This window comes from Athene noctua, chromosome 3 (assembly GCF_965140245.1).
Source record: "Athene noctua chromosome 3, bAthNoc1.hap1.1, whole genome shotgun sequence".
Taxonomy (NCBI): domain Eukaryota; kingdom Metazoa; phylum Chordata; class Aves; order Strigiformes; family Strigidae; genus Athene; species Athene noctua.
In genome coordinates, this window is record NC_134039.1 from 34,499,215 (window position 1) to 34,522,211 (window position 22,997).

Here is a 22,997-nt window from a genome sequence, read left to right on the forward strand (position 1 = left end):
TAGTGATGGGCAAGTGTACTAGGTTATCTATTTGCCATTAAGGTTATTTGTACACTTTTAAATGCTGCCACCCTACTACAAATTTTAATCAGGGCAGATGTAGTCTCTTAAATCTGTCAGTGTTCATTTAGCAGTAATATTTTGCAAAACTTGAAAAACAGTAATTACAGGTAAGATAGTGGATTTTTTAGTCTTACATTGTTGGACACGATGCCTTTGTTCTACATGCTTTCTAAATTACCCTTTTTACTGCTTGTGTTATCACTTTAAGTGCTGATCCTGCTGTTTGTATATTTGGAAAATATCTTTTTCTAACCAACTGTTGTAGCTATTCATGGAGGAAAGAAGCATGATCCACAGAAGATAAACATAACAGTAATGGTAAATTCATGTTGTGAGTTTATGATTTTTTTATCTTTTTGTACTGTTTGATATACATCTTTATGAATATTACTATTACTGTACATACCATTCCTAGCAAAAACAAATTCTGAATTCAATCACAACAGATATAGTAGGAATGACTCTTCTTTTTCTAATTTGTCTTCACATTTCTGTTCCAAGTTAACATTCAAAAGGGGTTATGTGTATACTGGAGGCTTCTACAACAGCTGGGAGGAGAAAACCCTTCTCTGCCTTTCAGAGAGGCAAAGAATCACAGATAGACTTCCCAGAAGTATCCCAGTAGTATTTTTGTGAATGTCTACTATATCTCCCTAATAAGGAATCAATGGCACTCTATATGCTCCTTTCTTAGCTTATCCCAGCATGTTCAAGTTTCCAAGTTCAAGTGCATAATTCCTTGATAGGAAGGGAATGGAGATATCTAGGCAGAATCTTTGTATATCATACACACATGCTGCAGGGGAGAATTTCCTTTACCTCTGGAAATCTTCATTGCCAAAGAAAGGTGGAGACTGGATTTACCTTTAAGTATTGTCTGCACTCCATTCCAATAGTAATTTCATGTTACCATGATAAATCTTACACTTATGGAATACAGTTCATACCTGTAGATCTTGTAGAAGTAATGATCTTGTAAAACCCTGGCCTTTTGCTGAAATAGGATTCATGGGATTAACTTGATCATGCACTCATAAAAAGAAAGAACAACCTATGGTTTGTCATCTTCTCTGTTTTGATCACAGTCAGTGCATACTTGCAATGAAATTCATTCATGATACCCAGCTATTAGGAGACTTCAAGGTAACAGTCCCTAGGTATATGGACTCACAGTTTCTGAGATATATAAAATTTTGCATAAGCTATTGAAGGAGGAAGTAGCTTATTGTATGTAACTCTACCTCTTTATTAGACCACTGTGTAAGAATGAGACCTACTTGTACAGGAGCCTCTCAAGTATAGTAAAAGTAAATGTTGTATAATAAATAATCAAACTCATAATATTTACTATATTCAGTATTTCATATTTAAAAGAAATCACCAATTGAACAGAATTGGTATGGAAATAAAATCACAGTTTGGTGAAGTTCCCCTGTTTTCCAGACTTATTTATGAGTATTTATGGCCAAGACTGTAAACAGATCAGGGTTAAAGAGAATGAGTGGAATAAACTGCTTTAGAGCCTGAACGTGAATAACATACTTAATCCTATGAATTAGTTGACCATACATTTTGTTGTATTATTTATACTGAGACAACTAAAGAGCAGAAATCAAAAAAATAAGAACGTTCCTCACATTCAAAAATCAGGGGTTTTTTTCATTTTTGAATGAAAATGATACAACAAAAACATTTAAATAACCCACTGGAATTATATATATAATACACTTTAAAAATACAGTTAATATTAACCAAATTGATAATCCCTCTGCCCTTCTGCTTTTTAGTTATTTTTAAAAATTTAAATAATTGTTTTTTTATTATGATTTTAATTTTGAATTTTTTACTCTCAGCTGCTACATGCAACAGCTGTTTTTAATACTGAAAAGATCTAAGATAGCCTTACTCAAGATATCATCTACTTTTGTCAATTTAAGACCTATAGCTGCACTTGCCTAGTAAGAATCCAAAAATGCATTTTTTATGTTGTTTTTCCATGTACAACTTTTGAGCGCCTTGTTATTACTTGTTATGCTTTAAAATATGACTTTCTAAAAGCGTTTTTCCCCTCTGTCACAAGATAAATACTTAAATATACTTTCCTTGAAATAATTTGAAAATACATCTCAAATTCAGAAAAGTAGTGTATATAATAGGTAAAACCAGACATGAAAAAGATATATATTCTTTTTACAGAATAATATATCTTACATAACACTGGATCTCGTCAAAAAGGAATCTGTAAAAAGAAAAAAAATATCATATTTACTAAAATGAAACACTTTTATATTTGATAAGTAGCATTATTAATTTATATGGGTTAGAGCAACATGGTTGTCAATTTGATTTATTTATGCATAAAGAATGGGAGCTATTTTGCTGCTGTTCACAATAATTAACATTATTATTTTGTGTCTCAATAACTGATGATACATATTACTGTGTAAAAGTTTTCATTTTCAGAAATGCTCTGTAAAATTGTCCATATATTTTGTATAAACTCAGTTTACATGACTGAAAATGTATGTGAATGTAGGTAGAGCATGAATGAATATAGGAGCCTTTGGGGCTCTAATAACTTTAGGCAAAGTGTTTCTATCAGATTACCAACTACAAACATGGAAATTTTGGAAGATTTTGTCTTAGAACAACGCAGATTCCTGTAATACATATTTGTTCTATGGAACACAGGAACAATAAGGAAACTAAGCTAGATTTATCTGAGCTGGTTGGTGTTTGCCACCAACATCAGTGGGATGCTGAAATGCTGGGGTTTCAACCCCAAGCCCCAAATTAAGGTTGACATATGGGTGATTCCCACAACCCTTCACAAAGGGGGGGTGAGTTTGCCTTTAGGCTTCCCTCCAGGGTGGTGCCGGCCTTGCAGGGAGAGCCATTGGGTAAAGGAGCCCCAGGTGTCTGCATTGAGTAAACAAAGGTCAGGTGTCCCACTGAGGGATAAAAGCTGGGACCACTTGCAGGCAGGAGCAGTGTCTGTCTGTGAGGTGGATGCCCTTTGCAGAGTTCCCTGCTGGGGAAGGACCTCCTGCCTCCCTGGGACTGGGCTCCAGTCAGGTCTGGCTTTTGTAAATGTGGGCTGTGTAGAGATTCAGTATGTGGCTTCCTTGGTCTTATGTGTTTGGTTTGTTGACTCAGTTGTCTCCTGTCCCTTTTATGGGAGACTGCATTTCACCATTTATTCCACCCATTGTTGGTCATGTGGTGTTGTTGTTGGGGTCATTGGGATTGATGTCAATTATGTATAACCTGACTTGTTTGTACCCCCAGCGCTCATCCATGTACTGACCCTTTTGTATCAAATACAATTTGGTTACTGGTTCATCTTTATGCTGGCTGTGTCCTTTATGCTAGGCCTGATAATTGGCAAAACAGATGCTTAGAATTTCCCACTATTAAAACTGATCTGGCAAGATGAGATTCACTACTTCAGTAGTCTGAACACCGGAGGGCTTTTGAAGCAGAGCTTCCAAAGATATTGAACACCTGGGCAAGAAGGTGGGGAGAGGAGTGGGAGGGGTGAGGACTAGACATGTGCTAAGTCTCGTTCAGCCCTCAACAGGGTTTAGACTCTAAAATGTGTAAGTATGAACACCATGCTCTATCCATGTCCTCTGGAGGAACTGTTATCCTCTTCCTTGCCACTTCATTTCAGAGAAGAAAAAAGTTCCAAGGGGAATTACCAGTCAGTTGTTAGGTAAGGCTTAAGGGAAACCAATGGATAGACAGACACTCTTGTCATCAGGCAGCCTTCTACAGCTTTTAGATTCTTACTGTTTTAGCAACATAATTTCCTTTCACCTTAGAAAAACTACCATATAAAGACCATAAATATTAGTGCATGGATAATTAAATAATTAAACAATGTAATGAAAGTTTATGTACAGAGGGGAAATAGATCTTCTGTACATACATGCATGATTATTGTACTGTTGATAGAAAGGGTGCCTGTGGGATGAAGATTATCTGAAATAACTTCTGATTTCCTTGATTTTTGTTTATATGTGTGTAACAACAGCCACTTCACAATTATTTTTTTCCATATAGGAAAAAGCAGAGCAAACTAACAAATAGATCAACTAATCATTTTTTTCTTTAGTCTGTCATTTTCATATCACTTTATAAATGCTACTTTTATATGTAATTATCTTCAGCTCATAAAAAAGGAAAAAATGTTGATTTTTCTTAACAAGTAAAGAGTATTTCCAATTAATATTTTACATCAGTTACAAAGGTCGATATTCTTTGTCCAGAGTGAGAGTAAACTGTAATAAGGTCTTTCTGCTTTTGGCAATATTATAAGTACTTCAGTTTCTTTGTTCCTCACTATGACAGGTTATAATGGAAGAAACTAATTGATGATCGTGTTTTTATTCAGGGTTTTCATTCATCAACTGAAAACCGATTTTTTTTTTTCAAAATGTATGTTCAATTATTTCCTTAAAATTAATTGATAGAAGGATTTTTCCTAATTTACTGATGTACATAGGAAAAAAGAATCCTAACTTACTAATGAATGTAAAATTAAGAAGCTTGATTGACTGCATCAAAGAATTAGGAGGAACATGTTTTGGGGAACATTCAATATAAAAAATAATCTAGAGGCGTTATTCTTCTGTCAATAAATACTCTTTTCTGGAGGTTGAATGGTAGCTTATTTTGTGCCAGATTCTCCTTAGTGTTGCCTTCACAGTAACTATTGAAGTGTTTTAATACATGGATAAATCAATATATTTGATAATTCCTCATATACTGTGTTTATGATGCCCCAAAAAAAGGCTCTTTAGGCTTTTTCTTTTTCTCCAACCCACTTGTCTTTGAAGTCAGATGCTTTTTACAGAGCTAATACACCACTAGACTCTTGCTCTGCTGTATTCTGATTACAAGAGAAGAGCTTTAGATGAACTATTCACCACAGCTGGGATTTTTAGGGTGCAAGAATTTCTATTCACAGACAGTCCAATTTGAATTTGTCAGTTATTAAAGCATAAATATTCAGTGTATATACTGAACCTGCATTCATTTTATAGGAAATAATGTTGCAATGCTGTAGCAATGCAAGACCTCCTAGGAGGGGATTTCTTCACTGATACAAGGGAAAAGAGATGCCAACAGCTGACTCCTGCTCATGCCTCCTGTGTTTTTTGGTTTGATAACCAAGTTCTGATTTTGAGTATGTCTTTCTGGGAGCTGACAGTGACTAGTCTGTCCATCCTGTCTCTATCTTTAAAATGCAATAAGGGAGGTTTAGACTGAACATTAGGAAAGCCTTTTTCACAGAAAGAGTGGTCAGACAGTGGAATAGGCTGCCCAGGGAGGTGGTAGAGTCACCATCCCTGGATGTGTTTAATGGTCATTTAGATGAGATGTTGGGGGATATGATGTAGGGGAGAACTTTTTAGCGTTGGGCTGATGGTTGCACTCAATGATCCCAAGGGTCTTTTCCAACCTGAATGAATCCGTGTTTCTGTGACTCTGGATCTCTGAGTCATCAGGATTTATTCACTCTTCTTTGTCTCAAAAACTGAATGTCCTGCACATAGGTGCATTTATATACTCATTAATAAAGTTCCAGTTTAAAAAACCCCAACAGTATAGTTTCAGTTAAAAAATATTTCCAAAGACCAGAGTCAGGAAGTAAAACAATATGTTAAAGAGTGCCTGGATTAATGGAGAAAATTGGAGGAGAAAAGAACATGATCATCTCCTACGACAGGGTGACCTGCTTATTGGATGAGGGAAAGGCTGTGGATGTTGTTTACCTTGACTTTAGCAAGGCCTTTGACACTGTTTCCCACAGCATTCTCCTGGCAAAACTGGCTGCTCGAGGCTTGGATGGGCACACGCTTTGCTGGGTAAAAAACTGGCTGGTTGGCTGGGCCCAAAGAGTTGTGGTGAACGGAGTTAAATCCAGTTGGCAGCCGGTCACGAGTGGTGTCCCCCAGGGCTCGGTTTTGGGGCCACTCCTGTTTAACATCTTTATTGATGATCTAGACGAGGGGATCGAGTGCACCCTCAGTCAGTTTGCAGATGACCCCAAGTTGGGTGGGAGTGTTGATCTGCTCGAGGGTAGGGAGGCTCTGCAGAGAGACCTGGACAGGCTGGAGCCATGGACTGAGGCCAACTGGAGGAGTTTCCATAAGGCCAAATGCCGGGGGCTGCCCTTGAGCCACAACAACCCCCAGCAGCGCTACAGGCTTGGGGAGGAGTGGCTGGAGAGCTGCCAGTCAGAGAGGGACCTGGGGGTGTTGATTGACAGCTGGCTGAACAGGAGCCAGCAGTGTGCCCAGGTGGCCAAGAAGGCCAATGGCATCCTGGCTTGTGTCAGCAATAGCGTGGCCAGCAGGGACAGGGAAGGGATCTTACTCCTGTACTCGGCACTGGTGAGGCCGCCCCTCGATTCCTGTGTTCAGTTTTGGGCCCCTCACTACAAAAAGGACATTGAATGACTCGAGCGTGTCCAGAGAAGGGCAGCAAAGCTGGTGCAGGGTCCGGAGCACAGGTCATACGAGGAGCAACTGAGGGAACTGGGGGTGTTTAGTCTGGAGAAGAGGAGGCTGAGGGGAGACCTCATCGCCCTCTACAGCTACCTGAAAGGAGGTTGCAGAGAGCTGGGGATGAGTCTCTTTAACCAAGTAACAAGCGATAGGACAAGAGGAATGGCCTCAAGTTGCACCAGGGAAGGTTTAGATTGGGTATCAGGAAACATTTCTTTCCAGAATGGGTTGTTGGGCGTTGGAATGGGCTGCCCAGGGAGGTGGTGGAGTCCCCATCCCTGGAGGTGTTCAAGAGTTGGGTTGACACAGTGCTTAGGGATCTGGTGTATTTGAGAACAGTCACTATTAGGTTAATGGTTGGACTAGGTGATCTTCAAGGTCCTTTCCAATCTAGATGATTCTGTGAACTATGTTTTGGTTGGGTTTGGGGTTTTTTGTTTTGTTTTGCTTTTTTTTTAAAATTAAGGCCTAATGCATCATGAATAATGTATGAACTCATGGATCTCTTGCATTTTGAAAAAACAGCCAAGAGGCAAATCCTAACAGCTGTAAACCAAAGCAAAGAAGCAAGCATACCCAAGTAAATTAATATTCTGGTAATTTATAAATTTATTTTAAAATACTACTGTTTATACCACTTTTTTTTCTTCTTTGTTCTCCTGTAAGCTGGTACAAATCAAAGGGAGAAAGTAGAATCCAATAAAGAAAAATAACTAATAAATTATTATGCAAAATTATAAAATTGACAGATAAGGGTTTCTTTTGTTTCTGTAGATATGGACAGCCTGTCTTTGCCATATAAATAACTTTTGTTTATTATGGAACAGTTATAATTTCAAGGACTTAATTTTTACTATTTCATGAAGTTAAAATAATTTCTTTTAACTAGAAAGATTGGAGTGACTTTCCTAGTTGGAAGTTGCCTTCTGTAGAAAAGAACATCTATAGACTTCTGAGCAGATTAAAAAAAATTACTTCATTTTTTGCTTCTTTGCAGCCAAGAAAATATTTCACTCCTGTTCTTCCAAGAAATTAAATTGCAAGAAGGGGTGAGGTACCCAGCACTTTTTAGCACTGGGTAGTGCAGAACATAGTGTATCACACAAATAATTCTGCATTCATGCAGTATTACTTATGGGAAAACTACTGCTTAAATTTATGAGCTAATTAATCATTTAAGACACACAATGAAAAAGAGACCAGTCTACAACATCAGTATTCCATAGTTATTAAAATACAGGTTCCGTAGTAAAGAAGTCTTAAAAAGCATATGTTAAGCATAACATATTTTATTGGTGTAGATCATGAAAAATGTCAGTTTGAAAAACTCTTTTTACCTGTTACCTTCACATTATGTTCTTTAAAGTGCAGCACTTGATTCTAAGGTATGAAGTGAAGGGAAAATATGACTCGCCAATGACTGCTTAACACTATTAGAATCTAAAGACAAGAGACTGTAATTCAGGACTCAATCTTGTGTCCTGGAAGCTGTAATGCTAATGAATGAAAACTGTTGCAGAATAAAAAAGTTGCTTCCACAAAGGATATAGTCAGGTTCAAATGTAGTCAGAAAGAAACCTGCTGGTACTCAATATGCTTCTGGTATCCAATTTTCAGGGCTGGGTGATTGTTTTGGGTTTTTTTGCTAGATTAGCAGTCACATTTTTCTACTTTGAAACAAAAAATCTCCTTTACTATTTTGTGAAGAGTGAATCTTGTGAAGAGAGATTGTGAAACTGTTTACATGGAACATAATATGAAGCTGATTAAAATAAGTGCTGTAAAATACAGAAAGATAATAAATGACATTTCATTTTTTTGTTAAACTTGTGGTTTATATATATGTTTTTATTTTTAAAATATATTTGGTTAATATGGGAGCTAAAATATCAGGCCAAGTAAAAAGAATAAATTTATTGTTCCTTTAGAGGATATCATTGGTTCTCACTAATGTTATATTTGCATGAATCTAGACTAACTGACCTAAAGTCAATGAATATATACTTGTGAAATAATTGCAAAATCAGATTATAGCCTCAGTGTAACTACCAGAGTAATACTAGGAGAGCAGATCCAATTGAAATGACAGAATAGTTATTAGTCTTTGAGACTGCCCTACATAAAGTTCATGACTGCTGTAAAGATGAATGTGTAAAATTATTTTTATAAATTTTTATTGGTATCAACATGACATTTGCTATTTTTTCTTTTCAAGATAATTTGTCTCAACATTTAATCACACTTGCTGCAGAGATCTTTAGATTATTTGTACCTCGATTTTCTGACATTTCTCTACTTGCCAAGCCCAAAATTAACTTTACAATTGTGCTTTACTTGCAGCATCTGGCGAGGACCAAATATAAACTGCACAGACAGTTCAGGTTATACTGCTTTACATCATGCAGCTTTAAACGGACACAAGTAAGTGCATCACACTTAGTTTTTATGTAGAATGGTGTTTAACTGCGTAACTTAAATATATGTAGCATAGCTCTGAGATTTCCACAGAAAGTTGACATACCCTGACTTACTAAAGTAATCTTATTTCCCATGGGATATATTAATATAAGATTTTTTGACACTCATCGATATCAGCATGTAGTAATGACAAACGGGAAATGCAGTTTAGAAGCTATTGATTCTGTACTGGTTCTTCCAAATTCTTCCTCGACTTTGAGTAAATTTATTATTGTTACTGCTAGTGGTGACTCCAGTGTTTTTTAGCTGGTGGGAAATTGCAACAGAATATTTTGTGTGTGTATGTATGCATGTAGTGCATTGAATGTTCAAGGAAGCAATGTTGTGAAATGAAAGACCAGTATAGATTAATCATTATCAAAGTAAAAGTAGCACGGTAAGAATATTTAGTAGTTATATACTTGAAAGCAGAAAAAAAAGGTTATTACCTTGTGTGGGACCTCGTAGCTTTTCCCTCCCTGCTGTCCATCCAGGTTACCATATGCATGTCTCAACAAGCTTGGGGTAAGCTTGCAAAATCCCCACTGAAGAGTACTGCAGGTGAAGTGAACTCTATGCCATTGATGTGTCAGTAAAAAAATGTGGAAACATGCTACATATTTTGCTATTACACCTCCTAACTTGATCTGTTACCTCTGTTATTAGGTGTTGCCCCATGCTGCATGTTACCTCCATTGTATTATCCTTCCAGCTGCATGTTGTTATTAAGGCAGAACAAGAAAGAAAGATTTTAATGAAGTCTATAGAGTAAGGCTTTGGGTTATTCCTCTGTGGGAGATAAGGAACTGATCAAAAAACAACTGCAATTAAGAGTGATTTGCACTAACAATGTGTTTTTGGACTGCCATATGCTAACATATGAATCCATAATAATTATGTGCTTAGTTTTCTCATTTCACAATTTTTGTGTTCTTCCTTGGAAAAATTAAAACTTTAGGATGTGTCTTTTAATTGTATTCTAGAAACCCACATATTTTCTTTAGAACAGATTAATCTTTTGGTGAATATAGATACAGGATATTCTGTTTCTGAATAAATAAATGAAGTTAAAATACTGTTAAACAAGAAATTGTGCATTTTCCAAAATTTCAGTGCTGTAACAAGATTGAGAATCATCCATTAATATAGTTTACCTCCATGGAAGTAGGTCTAAGTTCTTAATATGGTCTATTAAAATCAGCCTTTTTTTAAAAAGGGAGAAAATCACATTTCTCTTGTTTATTGGTTAGGGATTGTTTTTTTGCCATTGCACATTTTTGACTGACAAAAGCCCAAACCTTAGCTTGCAAAGACTGCTGGTTTTAAGTAGATGAAAACTGAGTTTAATATGTTTAATACTCACTGTAAACCAATGGTTTCCTAGCAAAGGAAAAATATTGCTGTATAAACACTGAATCTATCAGATTTCAAGTGAATCATGGCAATATAAAATCCCCAAACCATACAAAAGCCAAATTGTGTTTTCATACACAATGTTGGCCAAACTTTTGCTGAAGTCAGAGAGAACTTCAAGATGTGCACTTATGTACAGCAACAGATATAACTGTAGCTTTTGAAATGGTCATAACGGCCACTGGCTGCTATGAATCCTTACCCTCACAGCAAGGTAAGTAGCAGTTACTGACATCACATTTATAGCTTCTTATATTAAGATAAACTGAAATACATAATGAGATATTTAATGATAAATCATGATGGTTCAGGACCTGCTATCGAAGCCATCATACTGATCCTGCTACAGGATGTGGTAGCACTGTCAGCAAGAGAATTGGACAGACAGCTCATGGTTGGAATTTTGTTAGTCACCACAAATTACAAATAGCTTTACACTCTGTTTCAGATTTGAAACTTGATATTCAAAATCAATATTAGGTGTAATCTTTTGACACAAGAGTCTTCCCACTTAGGAGAAGTTCTTGCCCTTTGGAAACTTTGGAGATTTTAATTTTTCATGCTTTTCATTGGGATGAACTTGAGAGATTTCAGTTTTTCAGGAAAAGGGAGAATATAAGACTTAATGGCCCAAGCAATAATTTGTGTCTGGGATACTTGTTGGACATCAGTGTTCAAGTCCCTGCTTGATAATTGTATGTGATGAATTCCGTCCTTCATGGTTATTCTGAGATAGTTCTCTTCCTTTTGAAACTATTCTGCTTTCTATAAGTAATTAAATTGTATCTGGGGCAGGCACTTGAATCTCAGTCTCCCTAAGTAATTTTACTTAGCCCAGTAATGTTACTGGGCTAAGGACTCTCAGTCTTCTTTCTGACATTTATTTCTACAAAATGAAAAAGTTCTGAGACAGTGCTAAAAAAGACTCACCCTGGAGAAGTGTGATGGGTCAAGGCATTCTTGAAGGATGAAGGAGACCTAGGTTCTATTTTGTAGCTTGAATCTTGCAACAAACTTTTCCCAGTGGTTGCTGCATATTGTTGTCTATAGATTTCAGTTGTGGAGGGGTTTTTTTGCTGTTTTCCCCCACTTAGTTCAATTTCTGTTTCCTTTGATTTGTGTCCCTTTTAAAACTACTCTATCTCTAGCCTTCATTAGATCATCTATTGCAAGACCAACTATTATGACATGAGAAGTCTCTCAAACCTTATTTGTACTCAGAGTTTCTCTCTGAAGTAATTTTTCTGGAACTTTGTGTGGCAAAAGTCTTTCTATAGTGGAGCTGCACCTTCTTGGTGTTTTCATGTTATTTGACCTTGTCAGGAGTAAGCAAAATCCAGTTTAAAGTCTCCCTTAAAGCTTACATGTGATGACTGCAGTATATGATTTCTTTTGAAGACAGCTGGGAATTTCTTTTGACTTCAATATATTCACTATTACTTGCCACACTTTTCTCTCAATAGGCAATTAAATAAGGTTCCATCAAGGTTGGGAGAAAAATTGCCTCAGGATTTACCTTCTGTCAGAGCTTGTAGTCAAGGGCTTCATTTTTAGTCATAACATAGGCTGCTTTGAGCTCCTTCCCCTGCCATGATGATTTGAGCCAAATCAGTAAGAGCCAGTGTTTCCATAATCAGCAAAAGCATGAATAGAACTGTCATACTGGATCATAGATGCTATTAATGTAATAATTGAGAAGACAAATGGAGAGATAAGACTATTTACTTTCTGACATACTTGATAACATCATCATACACACAGTTGATTTTTACATTTAACTTTTGAAGTTCAGGAGACTGCTTAAAAATCAGGGATGCAATATACCAGCTTATACGAATCTTTCATTTAATGTATGATAAGCTACACTGAAAATACTGAAAGAAATATAAATCAAAATAATAAAAGTCACTTTTCTCCTCACTACTCTCAGGAAGCTGGCTGTGGGAAACGAAAACAGAAGTAGTTATTCCATAGAAGATAGTACATATCTAACTAGACCATCATTAAACTGTTTCCTCCATCTTTGAGTTAATGCCTTAAAGAAGAAGAAAAATTGTTAATTAAGCCTTACTGAAGGAACTGTGTCCATAAATCTACCCTCTTGTCTTCCTGCCTCCAGAACTCAGAAATGATGGGAACAGGAGTACTTCTCTGCCCTTAGGGTTTGGAGGGTTTATCTTGAGGGACATGAATGTAGACTGGACTGGCAAAGTCTAAAAACGATTACATGCCCAGGTGATCCTGTTGAAAGAAAAAAATTCAGAGAACTGATGATAATGTTGTTGATAGGTGTTCATAAGGAGTAAGAATTATTACAATTAGTAAAATTTTGGCTATGTTTTACTATCCATTTCATTCTTAGAAATAATTGGTCTTAATTTTTGTAGCTGTTTCACTTGGAATATATATATTTTTTGTGTTCTTCAGGGTAAAAATTTTGATAATATGTAAGTTCATGTAAAAACTTAACAAAATAAGCTTTCTGTCAATTTTTTTAGATTTACTTACTGTTTTCCAGGGATATAGTGCTGAAATTACTTCAGTATGAAGCATCAACTAATGTGGCAGATAATAAAGGTTATTTTCCTATTCACTTGGCTGCTTGGAGAGGAGATGTAGACATTGTGAAGATTCTCATTCATCATGGGCCATCACACTCCAGAGTGAATGAACAGGTGAAGTGATAAAAAATATTTGTGTACTTCATCAGAAAAGAACAGTACATATTCTTTAGGTCTGGCAAATTTATAGCCAATTTAAAAAAACAACTCCTTTCCATTGTTTCAGTAATTTCTTTTCTGAGACTGATAAAATCTTCCAATATAAGCATACCAGATATCTATCTTCTGGATGGACATTGACCTAAAGGATATTAGATCTTACAAGTATGAAAACTTTCTGCTTGTTTCTGAAAAATCATATGAAGACATACTCTAACTTACGTTACACATATAAATGTAAATATCTGATGTAATATCTGATGTAAATATACACTCTTATACATATTGATGTAAATTTGCATAAATTCTGGGTCTTTTTTACTTTATATATTAAATTCCTGAAAAACTTTGAGAAAATGAATACTCTTGGCATATTTTGAGTGTACTGTAAATGAACTGATATGCAGAGATAAATGACAAGCCAGATGGACTCTATGTGTGCATGTGCAGCGGAAAGGACACATAAATACTAGGAAAAAATGATGAGTATTACAGTTGGTAAGGGCAGGACAAGTATGTTGCATTCTGTTGTCAAACATATGGCAAACCTTCTGTTTCCATTCTGTATATTCTTATATGGTCCATTTGTAGAGTTAGTATTTTGAAATAGAAGGAAAGAAGGACATTTAAATCTGACACCATCTGAACTGCTTGAGGACTGGAAGTAGGCTATGAAATATGAGTGATAACCATAAGCAGGGAAGTTACCAGAATGCAAAAGTGGGAGTCAGCTCCAGATTCGGATCTAAATTTTAGTGTCTACATGGCCTGTATATGCACCATTTTATTACACAAAGGTCTAATTGGTGTAATCATAGGAGCCAGCAGCATTATGCAGGTGACCAAAAGTAAAGCTGGATTCATTGTCCAGACACAGAAGTCCAGTACCTTCTGAAACCTTGCAGTAACTGAGACATCTGTGTGGGCCTGAAGGTATGGCAGAGGATGCTCAGAGTTTCCATGTCCATGTGGAGTGGCTGATGGACTCCAGGTGGGGTACCCTACAGCACCTCTAATGGCAAAGTACAATCTAACAAATGAATTGCACCCTCAGTGTCTACGTTGGTGTGGCTGGAAGGCAAACTGTGAGAAAATAAATGTTAGACCTGAATTGCAAGAACTTAACCAGTGTGACATGCCATACCTTAAATAATCTGTTTGATACTTGAGGTTATATACTTAGCCATTGGAATCCATACAATAACTATGATATGAATATTAAGTATTAGTGCAGGAAATATAGGAAATTCTGCTGAAATATTGAACATGTGATTCTATACCCCACTGGCTCAAAAAATGATCTTATCACATCTCCTGCTGGTTGTACATTTTACCCAAAAAATTTATAATGGAAAATGTGTGAGCAATTCTCACAATAAAATGTTGGACCTTAAGTCTCTTACGGGAATTTTGATCATATTAAGCTTTGAAGTTAAACTCAAGCATACACAGTTCTGGCCTTGCCAATCCTGTGGTGTTCCACTCTAGACAGTGTCCAGCTTTATGTGGACCACTTTGCTGGCACTAACTTCCCCCTACTAATTAGCATTGTGTGCACAAATATTATCTGTATCATGGAATGAGGAAAATGCCATGTTGATATAGTCATCTCCACCCACATATTCTTAAATAACAGCAGAGTGGCATCCTTACCCACCCTAATACCTATTATACATTCCTATGAGTCTACAGGTTTCTGAGGCTTTTGCTTCTTTGCTGATAGGCCCTATAGCCAGGTCACTTATCATGGCTTTCATAGCTTCTCTCAGATCTGTGGAGCTGAAGCTACAGCTTGCAAGAAATCCTAGGCAATTTTTTCTTCCTTGTTTTTTTTTGAGAGTTGGGGAGGAGGGTAGCCAATTTTCCTGATACACTTTTACCACAGCAAATAATATACTCAAGTTAGACTTCTCTTTCCCCTTTTTTTTTGTAAGGATCATATTAAGAGTTTCAGTTTAAGAAAATATTTTGTTCATTATTTGCGAATTAGTTGCAACTGTTTTAATATAGTTTTGCTTTTCATCTATTTTATTAAAATTCTATGTAAAAGAAATGCTTCTAAACTTAAGTGAAAGTAATGAACAAAATAATGGAAGTAAATGAGAAGCTCATGAAGCATAAATGTATATTACAGGAATTAACATATTTAATATGTATACCATAAATTTATTGAATTGCATTCTACACATTTAAAATGCAGTTAACTAGCATCATAGGATCATATCAAGCCATATCCAGCATCTAAAGCTCTGAATGCCCCCTACTGTTCCTATTATATAAAATTGAAAAAAACCAGGAAAGGCAAACAGTTAAATGACAATCATTGTATGGGGGTGGTGAAATGTAGACTGGCAACTCTGCAAACAGAAAATGGTTACAGCATAACAGTTATATAAGAATAATTCTATCACTGTTTAATGGAGGAGTCTTAGTTGACATGCATGATGTATGTTTTAAATTACAAAATATGGTGAAGTTACAAAACATGTTTAAACTTCATTGCTGAAGACTTGAGAATATGTAAATTATAAATTGAATGAAGCTCAAGTAGTATGAGGTTGGGATTTGTGAGTAAATTAATGCCAAATAAAATGAAAAGGTGTGCTGTTAACAGACTACTTGTTTATGTAAAGACATCTGGATAGCACAAACATTTATTATGGCAATTCTCATCATAGAATTACATAATTAATAAGAAATCCTAATCTGTGAAAAAATAAATAATAACATCAACATATAGGTCAGTATGTAGTGTTTGGTATTTTTTCAGGAAATCACACACCAAAAAGTGAATGACAGCAGGAATAAATATCAAGTCCAAAAAATATATATACAGAGTATGAATAATGAAAAATTTACAGAAAAAATGTGAACACTGCTGAAATATCTTGATGTTCTGTTTTGTGATTCTGCCTGTTTTTCTTTATGCACATAGCACATATTTTTCCTTACATTTGTCTATTTAATGTACTGTGGAATTTGCCTGTGCATCAAATTGTAATTGTCATAAAAATCACTCACATTTTCTTAATGCAATTTGACACTTCTGAATTGTGAAGGAAAATAATTCAAGATGCATTCATAATATGGAAATACCTGACATCTAACATTTACTGACTTCCTCAAATCATCAAAACGAAGCACAGACACTATATGCTTCTCTCAGTGACACCTCAGGACTTCCAGAAGTACAATTCAGTTCTAAAGTAGCCACCCAACCCAGAAATTTTCATGTTTTGCATTTGATGCTCCCCCTCCCCTTAAATTAGAGACTATGTGGATGAATTTCTGAATTTCCCTTGCAACTCTTATTATATTCTTTTTAGAAGAAAAAAATGTGCAGAAGCAATCCTTTTGATTTGAGCTAATTTCAGCAATAAATTTGAAAATAACATTTATTCGAAGTAGTGAACCAAATTACGGAATTATTTTTAAATTTTGTTTCTGCATAAGTAAATGTGAATTTCAGTGGGAAGTCAGTAGATTTGATTTTGATTCACACTTGATGATAATTTGCAGCAGAATTTTTCCAATTAACTTTAAAAAAATAGTCCTTTTGAAAAAATATTTCTATCTAAATCCAAGTATTCTCTAAATTATGGCATCTTTATTTGTCATTATTATTCTTATATGGCAAAGATATTCATTAGAATATGTTCATAGAATCATAGTATCATAGAAAGATTTGAGTCAGAAGGGATCTTCAAAGATCATCTAGTCCAACCCCCCTGCAATGGACATCTTTCACTAGATCAGGTTGCTCAAAGTCCTGTCCAACCTGACCTTGAACACTTCCAGTGATGGGGCATCCACAGCTTCTCTGCGTGTCCTGTTCCAGAGTGTCTCCACCCTCATCATAAAAAATGACTTCCTTATATCTGATATAAATCTACCCTCTTTCAGTTTAAAACCATTGCCCCTTGTCCTGTCACTACAGGCCCTGATAAAAAGTGTCTCTCCATCTTTCTTTACAAGCCTCCTTTATATATTGAAAGGCTGCAATAAGGTCTTCCTGGAGCCTTTTTTCTCCAGTGTGAACACCACCAACCTTCTCAGTCTCTCTTGATAGGAGAGGTGTTCCAGGCCTCTGAGTATTTTTGTGGCCCTCCTCTGGACCCGCTCTAACAGGTCCCATGTCTTTCTTGTGCTGGGGGTCCTGAAACTGGATGCAGTATTCCAGCTGGGGTCTCACAAGAGCAGAGTAGAGGGCAAGAATCACCTCCCTCAACCTGTTGGCCATGATTCTTTTTATACAACCCAGGAAAGGATTGGCTTTCTGGGCTGCAAGTGCACGTTGCCAGCTCGTGTCCAATTTTTCATCCACCAATATCCCCAAGTCCTTTTCTGTAGGGATGCTCCTAATTATTTCATTACTGAGTCATTGGGGATTGCACTGACCCACGTGCAGGACCTTGCACTTGGCCTTGTTGAACTTCATGAGGTTCACATGGGCCCACCTCTCAAGCCTGTCAAGGTCCTTCTGGATGGCCCATACCTTCCCTCTAACAAATCAACTGCATCGCTGAACTTGGTGTCGCCACAGACTTGCTGACAGTGCGCTCCATCCCACTATCTATGTCATTGATGATCATGTTATATAGTATTGGTCCCAGTAGAGACCCTAGGGGAACATCAGTCATTACTGTAAAGTTCATTAGGGATTAGAATACAGAGGCTTAAACTGCACTTGGAAGGAAAAAATAGAAATGGAGCAGGATAGCATGCAGTGAAGAATTTCAGTACCTCTACTAATTGTTGTAGATATAAAGAGAAACACGAAGAAACATAATAGTGTAACGGGGAGAAGGAACTGTCCAACTATGTTGTTGATGAGTATTTCTCCTCCTACAACTGGTATTTCTAGTTTAAGTAAAATACTTTTAGTTTCACATTTCTATTGCAAATAATTGTAAACTACTTGTATCTCTTAAAATAGTTCGATAAACTGAAACTTCTGACTTGACTGATTACATGACTTGCTTTCATTGGCAATTGCCCATGCACTAAACTTTCTGTGTTCATTTTTGATTCTGCACGTCGCCAAATTTTAAGGCATTATTAACTATATAATATTAGCATTCATACTACAATGGATAACTTTTGGAGCCACTTTCAGAATTTCATTCAGGTTCCACTGAAAAGCATCATATCTTTCCAAATACCTTTTTATATTTGTTTGGTCTCATTAATGTTGGTTAGATACATTTGTGCAAATGCAGTCCTCTTTCAAAGTTACAGTTAAACCCATTATAATTTCTGTGTTAAAAATCATCAGGGGTCCGCGTGCCAAAAAATATTCCTAGAATTTTGGCAGACAGCTTTAGGCATTGGTGGAATATTAATTTGTGACAGGACAAGACCTCATGAAAGAAAAAAAAATCAATCAGGAATGGTTGGTCTTAAAAAAATCCAACAAAGTTAGAGAAACACATCCAGTGATGCAATATAGAGCTTCTGTAAAATATCTAATAGGTTTGAACTCTTAGGTTTCTATTGAATGTAAGCAAAGTTATGAATAATCTTTCATCTGTGTACAATTATAGTTGTAGCAGAATTAAAAAGGAAAATATTTAGTCTTGCCTTAAATGCTTTGATTTTTAAATAAGTTTTGAAAATACATCTGGAAATATGAGGGATGCCTAAATTATAATGCTTGGTTTTGTGTCTAAGAGAATACTTGATAAGGAAATTTATGGGCTTTTTATTTCTTTCATGACTTTTAAATTAGGTTAATTGATGATGTGTGATAAGAAGGATGCCATTAGTTATTTTTCCACACAAAGGATGTGAAAAACAAAAATCTGTGTACTGTGTAAAAACCCATTTCCTTCCTCAAAAAGAATGGACAATAAAGTCACAATGTTGTTCCCAAGAGCTCTCTGCATTCTTGGCTGTGTTTCTGTTGTAATATTGTTCAGTCTTTGCCCTCGACATCCAGAAAAGCACTTTAATTCCCGCTGTAATTAAATACGGTGACATGCTACTTGCTGAATCAATCAGGCAAACTTATTTTTTTCAGAATGATTAACTTAAATCAGTGGAACTTCTCAGGAAACTGTCTTCCTGTTTTAATAGATGAAGTCAGATCATCCTGAGATAATTTCTTTCTCTGTCATAGGTATATTGTTCATTTATTTTTTCTCTATTTAATTCTTTAATCATTAAAGCCTTATTTTGCTTTTGTTTTTTTCCTCTATAGTTGACTGTTCTTGAGTATATAGACTTTTTCAAACTCTCCCATTGCTCCATTCTTCTTTAACATAAATTCTTCTTTCATAGCTGAGGTGATAGCACAAAACTTTTAATAAAAAAGATCTTTATCCCTTACTTGACTTTGGAATTTTGTGACAAAGAAATGGCTTAGTGATTTAGGAAGTTTCCCTTTTCAAGTTCATCATCAAAATGCTTAGATAATAAAGGTGTTTAGCAATATTTGGAAAGGTCTGTAAAATCACTACTTGAGACATTATGGCTTGTACAGTACTTGCATGGAATTTAGGAGCTTTAAAATTTGCTTGGCAAATATAAAGGACTACACAATTATGTAGTAAAAGTCCTAAATATATCCACTGTTTAACAGTGGCTTCACAAGGACCTACCTGAGAGCCGTTTATTCTCTTGATATCTCCTGTACCTCTTGACTATCAGACTGCCAAGCTACAGTACTTGTTTCTATAACATATTTGGTAATCTAGCCTCTAATCAATAGACCTTAAGATAAGTTCTACATTTTGAGGTGACATGTGCTCTTAGAACAACCTGCAGTGCTGACCAGATGCAATGCTGTGAAGGCACAGTTCAGTTTGCAGCAACAGAAGTCTGAGTTCTGGCTGTATGTGGAACAGATTCAGAGAAAGGCTAAAAATGTCAGGACCATGCTCATGAAGAGACACATGTAACAAAGAAGAAGATTACAAAACGTTAAAAGCTGAGTCCTAAGATGCCGTCTTTGGTTCTGAAAAAGGTCCATTTAACCATATGAATACTTGGTTAAAATATTATTAATAATGAATATTAGGGACTTTTATTCTTTTATTTACATACTATTGGTCTACTCTTCTCTTTAATCTTATATTTTGTATGTGTTGGTTCTGATTCCTACATGTTTCTTGACTCATTCAGTCTTAGGGTCTGTTTTGTAGTTTCTAACATGTAACAAAGTATCTGAAATTTCTAAAAGGATTCTAGTCTTTTTCTTCAGCACTAGATGGGTTATTTAGACCTTGCATGTCAGATTTGGAGATCTAATTACTCAATGGTGACTTCCATGCAGACGTTTGTGTTTTCATAGCAGGTTAACTGCTCACTGCAGTGAATGTTAGTGCATAAACTTTCTGTACTCGAGAAAAAACTTTGCCTTTGGAACTGAAAATGTAGGCAGCAGTACTAAACTATTAATTTCTTCAAGAATGTCTTTCAAATATTTCTTCAAAGCAGTAGGTGATTTTAGAGATATGAGGACTAACGGTACCTTAAAATCAATAGAGTTACACCTGTGTTAGCTTTGTCTGCACAAAGAACAAGTCAGAAGTAACAGCATTTTTGGGACCAAGGAAATCACATAACTTCAGCTCTTAAAATATCATCATATGTTGAGGATTTTATTTATTCTTACTGTATGTCTTCTATAAACAAATGTCTTAAGGATGAAGTTCATAATACTGACTGAGACATCCATGTCCATCTTTCCATGAAGGGTGAGAAGAGGAAGATATTGTTCCTTCCAGTCCAGGAAATACACTGTTATAGCCTCCTTCATGTTAGGGATCTCTCTGGGAATGCTGAACCAACTGTGTCTATCTGGTAGGCATTCCCTTCTTTCCTAAATTTGAAGGTGGCAGACTCTGTCAAAACCTACTTAAAAAATCCTCTGTCCTCTCTCCTCAGTAAAACCTCCTACTTTCAAGGTGATTTATTTTATGTAAGTAGTACTAAATTGTCAAAGTGGATAAATTTAGAGGGCTTTTAAACAAGTTTTAATTCTCTCTTTGAAAGTAAAAATCATTCTGTATTTTATACCTGTATTGATTAATTTACATTTTAAAGAGGGAAGGATGTTGTATTTTTAAGTTTTAATTAGGTAGTGCCTCTCAGCTCTGATAATACAATATATACGATGCCTTTTCTGACTGCATATGTATAGATAATTTATCATGTTTGTCCAGGTTGGATTCTTATATTTTGTTTCAGTGATACCTAGTTCTTTTAAATTTTGAATCAGTTTGATTTGTCATTAACTGAAATGTAGCTTTAATGTTCAGTATTTAATTGAATATAATTTAATGTTAACATTTAATGAACAATGTTCATTTGAAAATAATATTTTGTTCAGATTTAAATATGTTTTTATGCATCATGATGTTTTAAAATATACTTTTCTGTAAATATGCCCTTGCATGAAAATTCAGCTGGATATTCTTTATTTAGAGGGAGCAAATTTCAGTTTTTTGCACAGCAGCAGTGATTTGGACTGGTTGATATTATATGTCTATATCTGTGGCTGAAATTTTGCCAGTCACCACATTTTGAGAAAAAGGCCATAGCAAATTTAAATTTTATAACTCTTTGAAAATTTAATCAGAATACTTTTAAACTACAATATTAGACAGTTGGCACAAGATTCCAGATACTTTATATGATATCCAGGAATGCTTGAAAAAAAAATCAAACATAAGCAGATGTTGGATAGATAGATATATCTGTTTGACAATTGTATAGTAAACGTGTATTTTGATGTTGCTGTAGTTATACATCCAATTTCTTTGTGTAACTATTTCCACTGGATAAGTAAATACAGTAACTGTAGGCACAGATTACCATAATTGGCCATTTTATGTGCAATTTTCTGATTTTCATACTTAATTCTAGTAATTGTGCACAAAATTAGACTGCAATTGCCTGTTCGTCTATGCAGTTCTGTCCATGACATATTGAAAATCTAAAAATAAATTCTAATAAACTATTCTTGTGATTTGTGTGTAGCACTGTACAGAAAAAAAATTGCTTTGCCCTGTCCTGCATAAAGGATACGTTAGAAGTTGCTAGAGCACAAAAAGCATATCATGGGTAGTTGATAGATCATTGTATACATAGTGGTCTGAATAATTTACAATGATTCAAGTACTTATTAGTCATCAAGGCATGTCTACCAATGGAAATTTCTCACTTTTGACCTGGCTCTTCTCCAGCTTCTGTCTGGCAGTTTAGCAGGAAACATATTCCAGTCTCTGGGATCTTGCGTGGTGTGACCTGAAAACCTGAAAAGTTTATCTGCAACATTAATTTATCTGAATGTATTGATCTGTCTCTTCTGTCTCTCAGGTTCATCTGAGTCATTTTAAATTACAAGATAAGATGAAAATTAACAGCAATGTTGTTAAAACCATAAACCTGATAATTAAGTTCTTGATTATAGAATTAGAAACACTGTTACCAAAAAGAAAAAAAAGTTTTCTCCCTTTCTACCTTTCTAGATATTACTGTGCAACATGGATTTTCTTATCCTAGCTAGCTTCTGAGTGAGAGGCCAAAGCCTTATTTCTCTGATTCTCTCACCCTGTCTTTCAAAAGACAAATCTTTTTTTCTATTTTCAGTTCTCTGTCCCCAGAACTTTATTTGGTTGTTTCCTTGAGAAATACAGTCTATGTATTCACATTTATCTCTCTTTTTTTTTTTTTTTTTTTTTTTTAATTATATTGCCACCCTTCTCTAGTATCTTTTCTTAATTTGCATTAATTTTTTATTTTTGTATATGACACATTAGCTTATTGGCTTTCTACTTCTACAACATTTTCAAAACTGTCACGTTTTATAAATCATATATCAGAA

At 35.5% G+C, this 22,997-nt stretch overlaps 1 protein-coding gene across 1 annotated transcript in view; it reads left to right on the forward strand.

Moving 5' to 3' along the window:
- Positions 1-22,997, forward strand: part of ANKS1B (ankyrin repeat and sterile alpha motif domain containing 1B) — a 467,048-nt gene that overhangs the window by 50,176 nt on the left and 393,875 nt on the right. The window contains exons 2-3 of the mRNA XM_074902674.1: positions 8,919-8,999; positions 12,967-13,123. Of these exons, the coding sequence (XP_074758775.1) occupies positions 8,919-8,999; positions 12,967-13,123 (238 nt within the window). The remainder of the gene's footprint in view (positions 1-8,918; positions 9,000-12,966; positions 13,124-22,997) is intronic.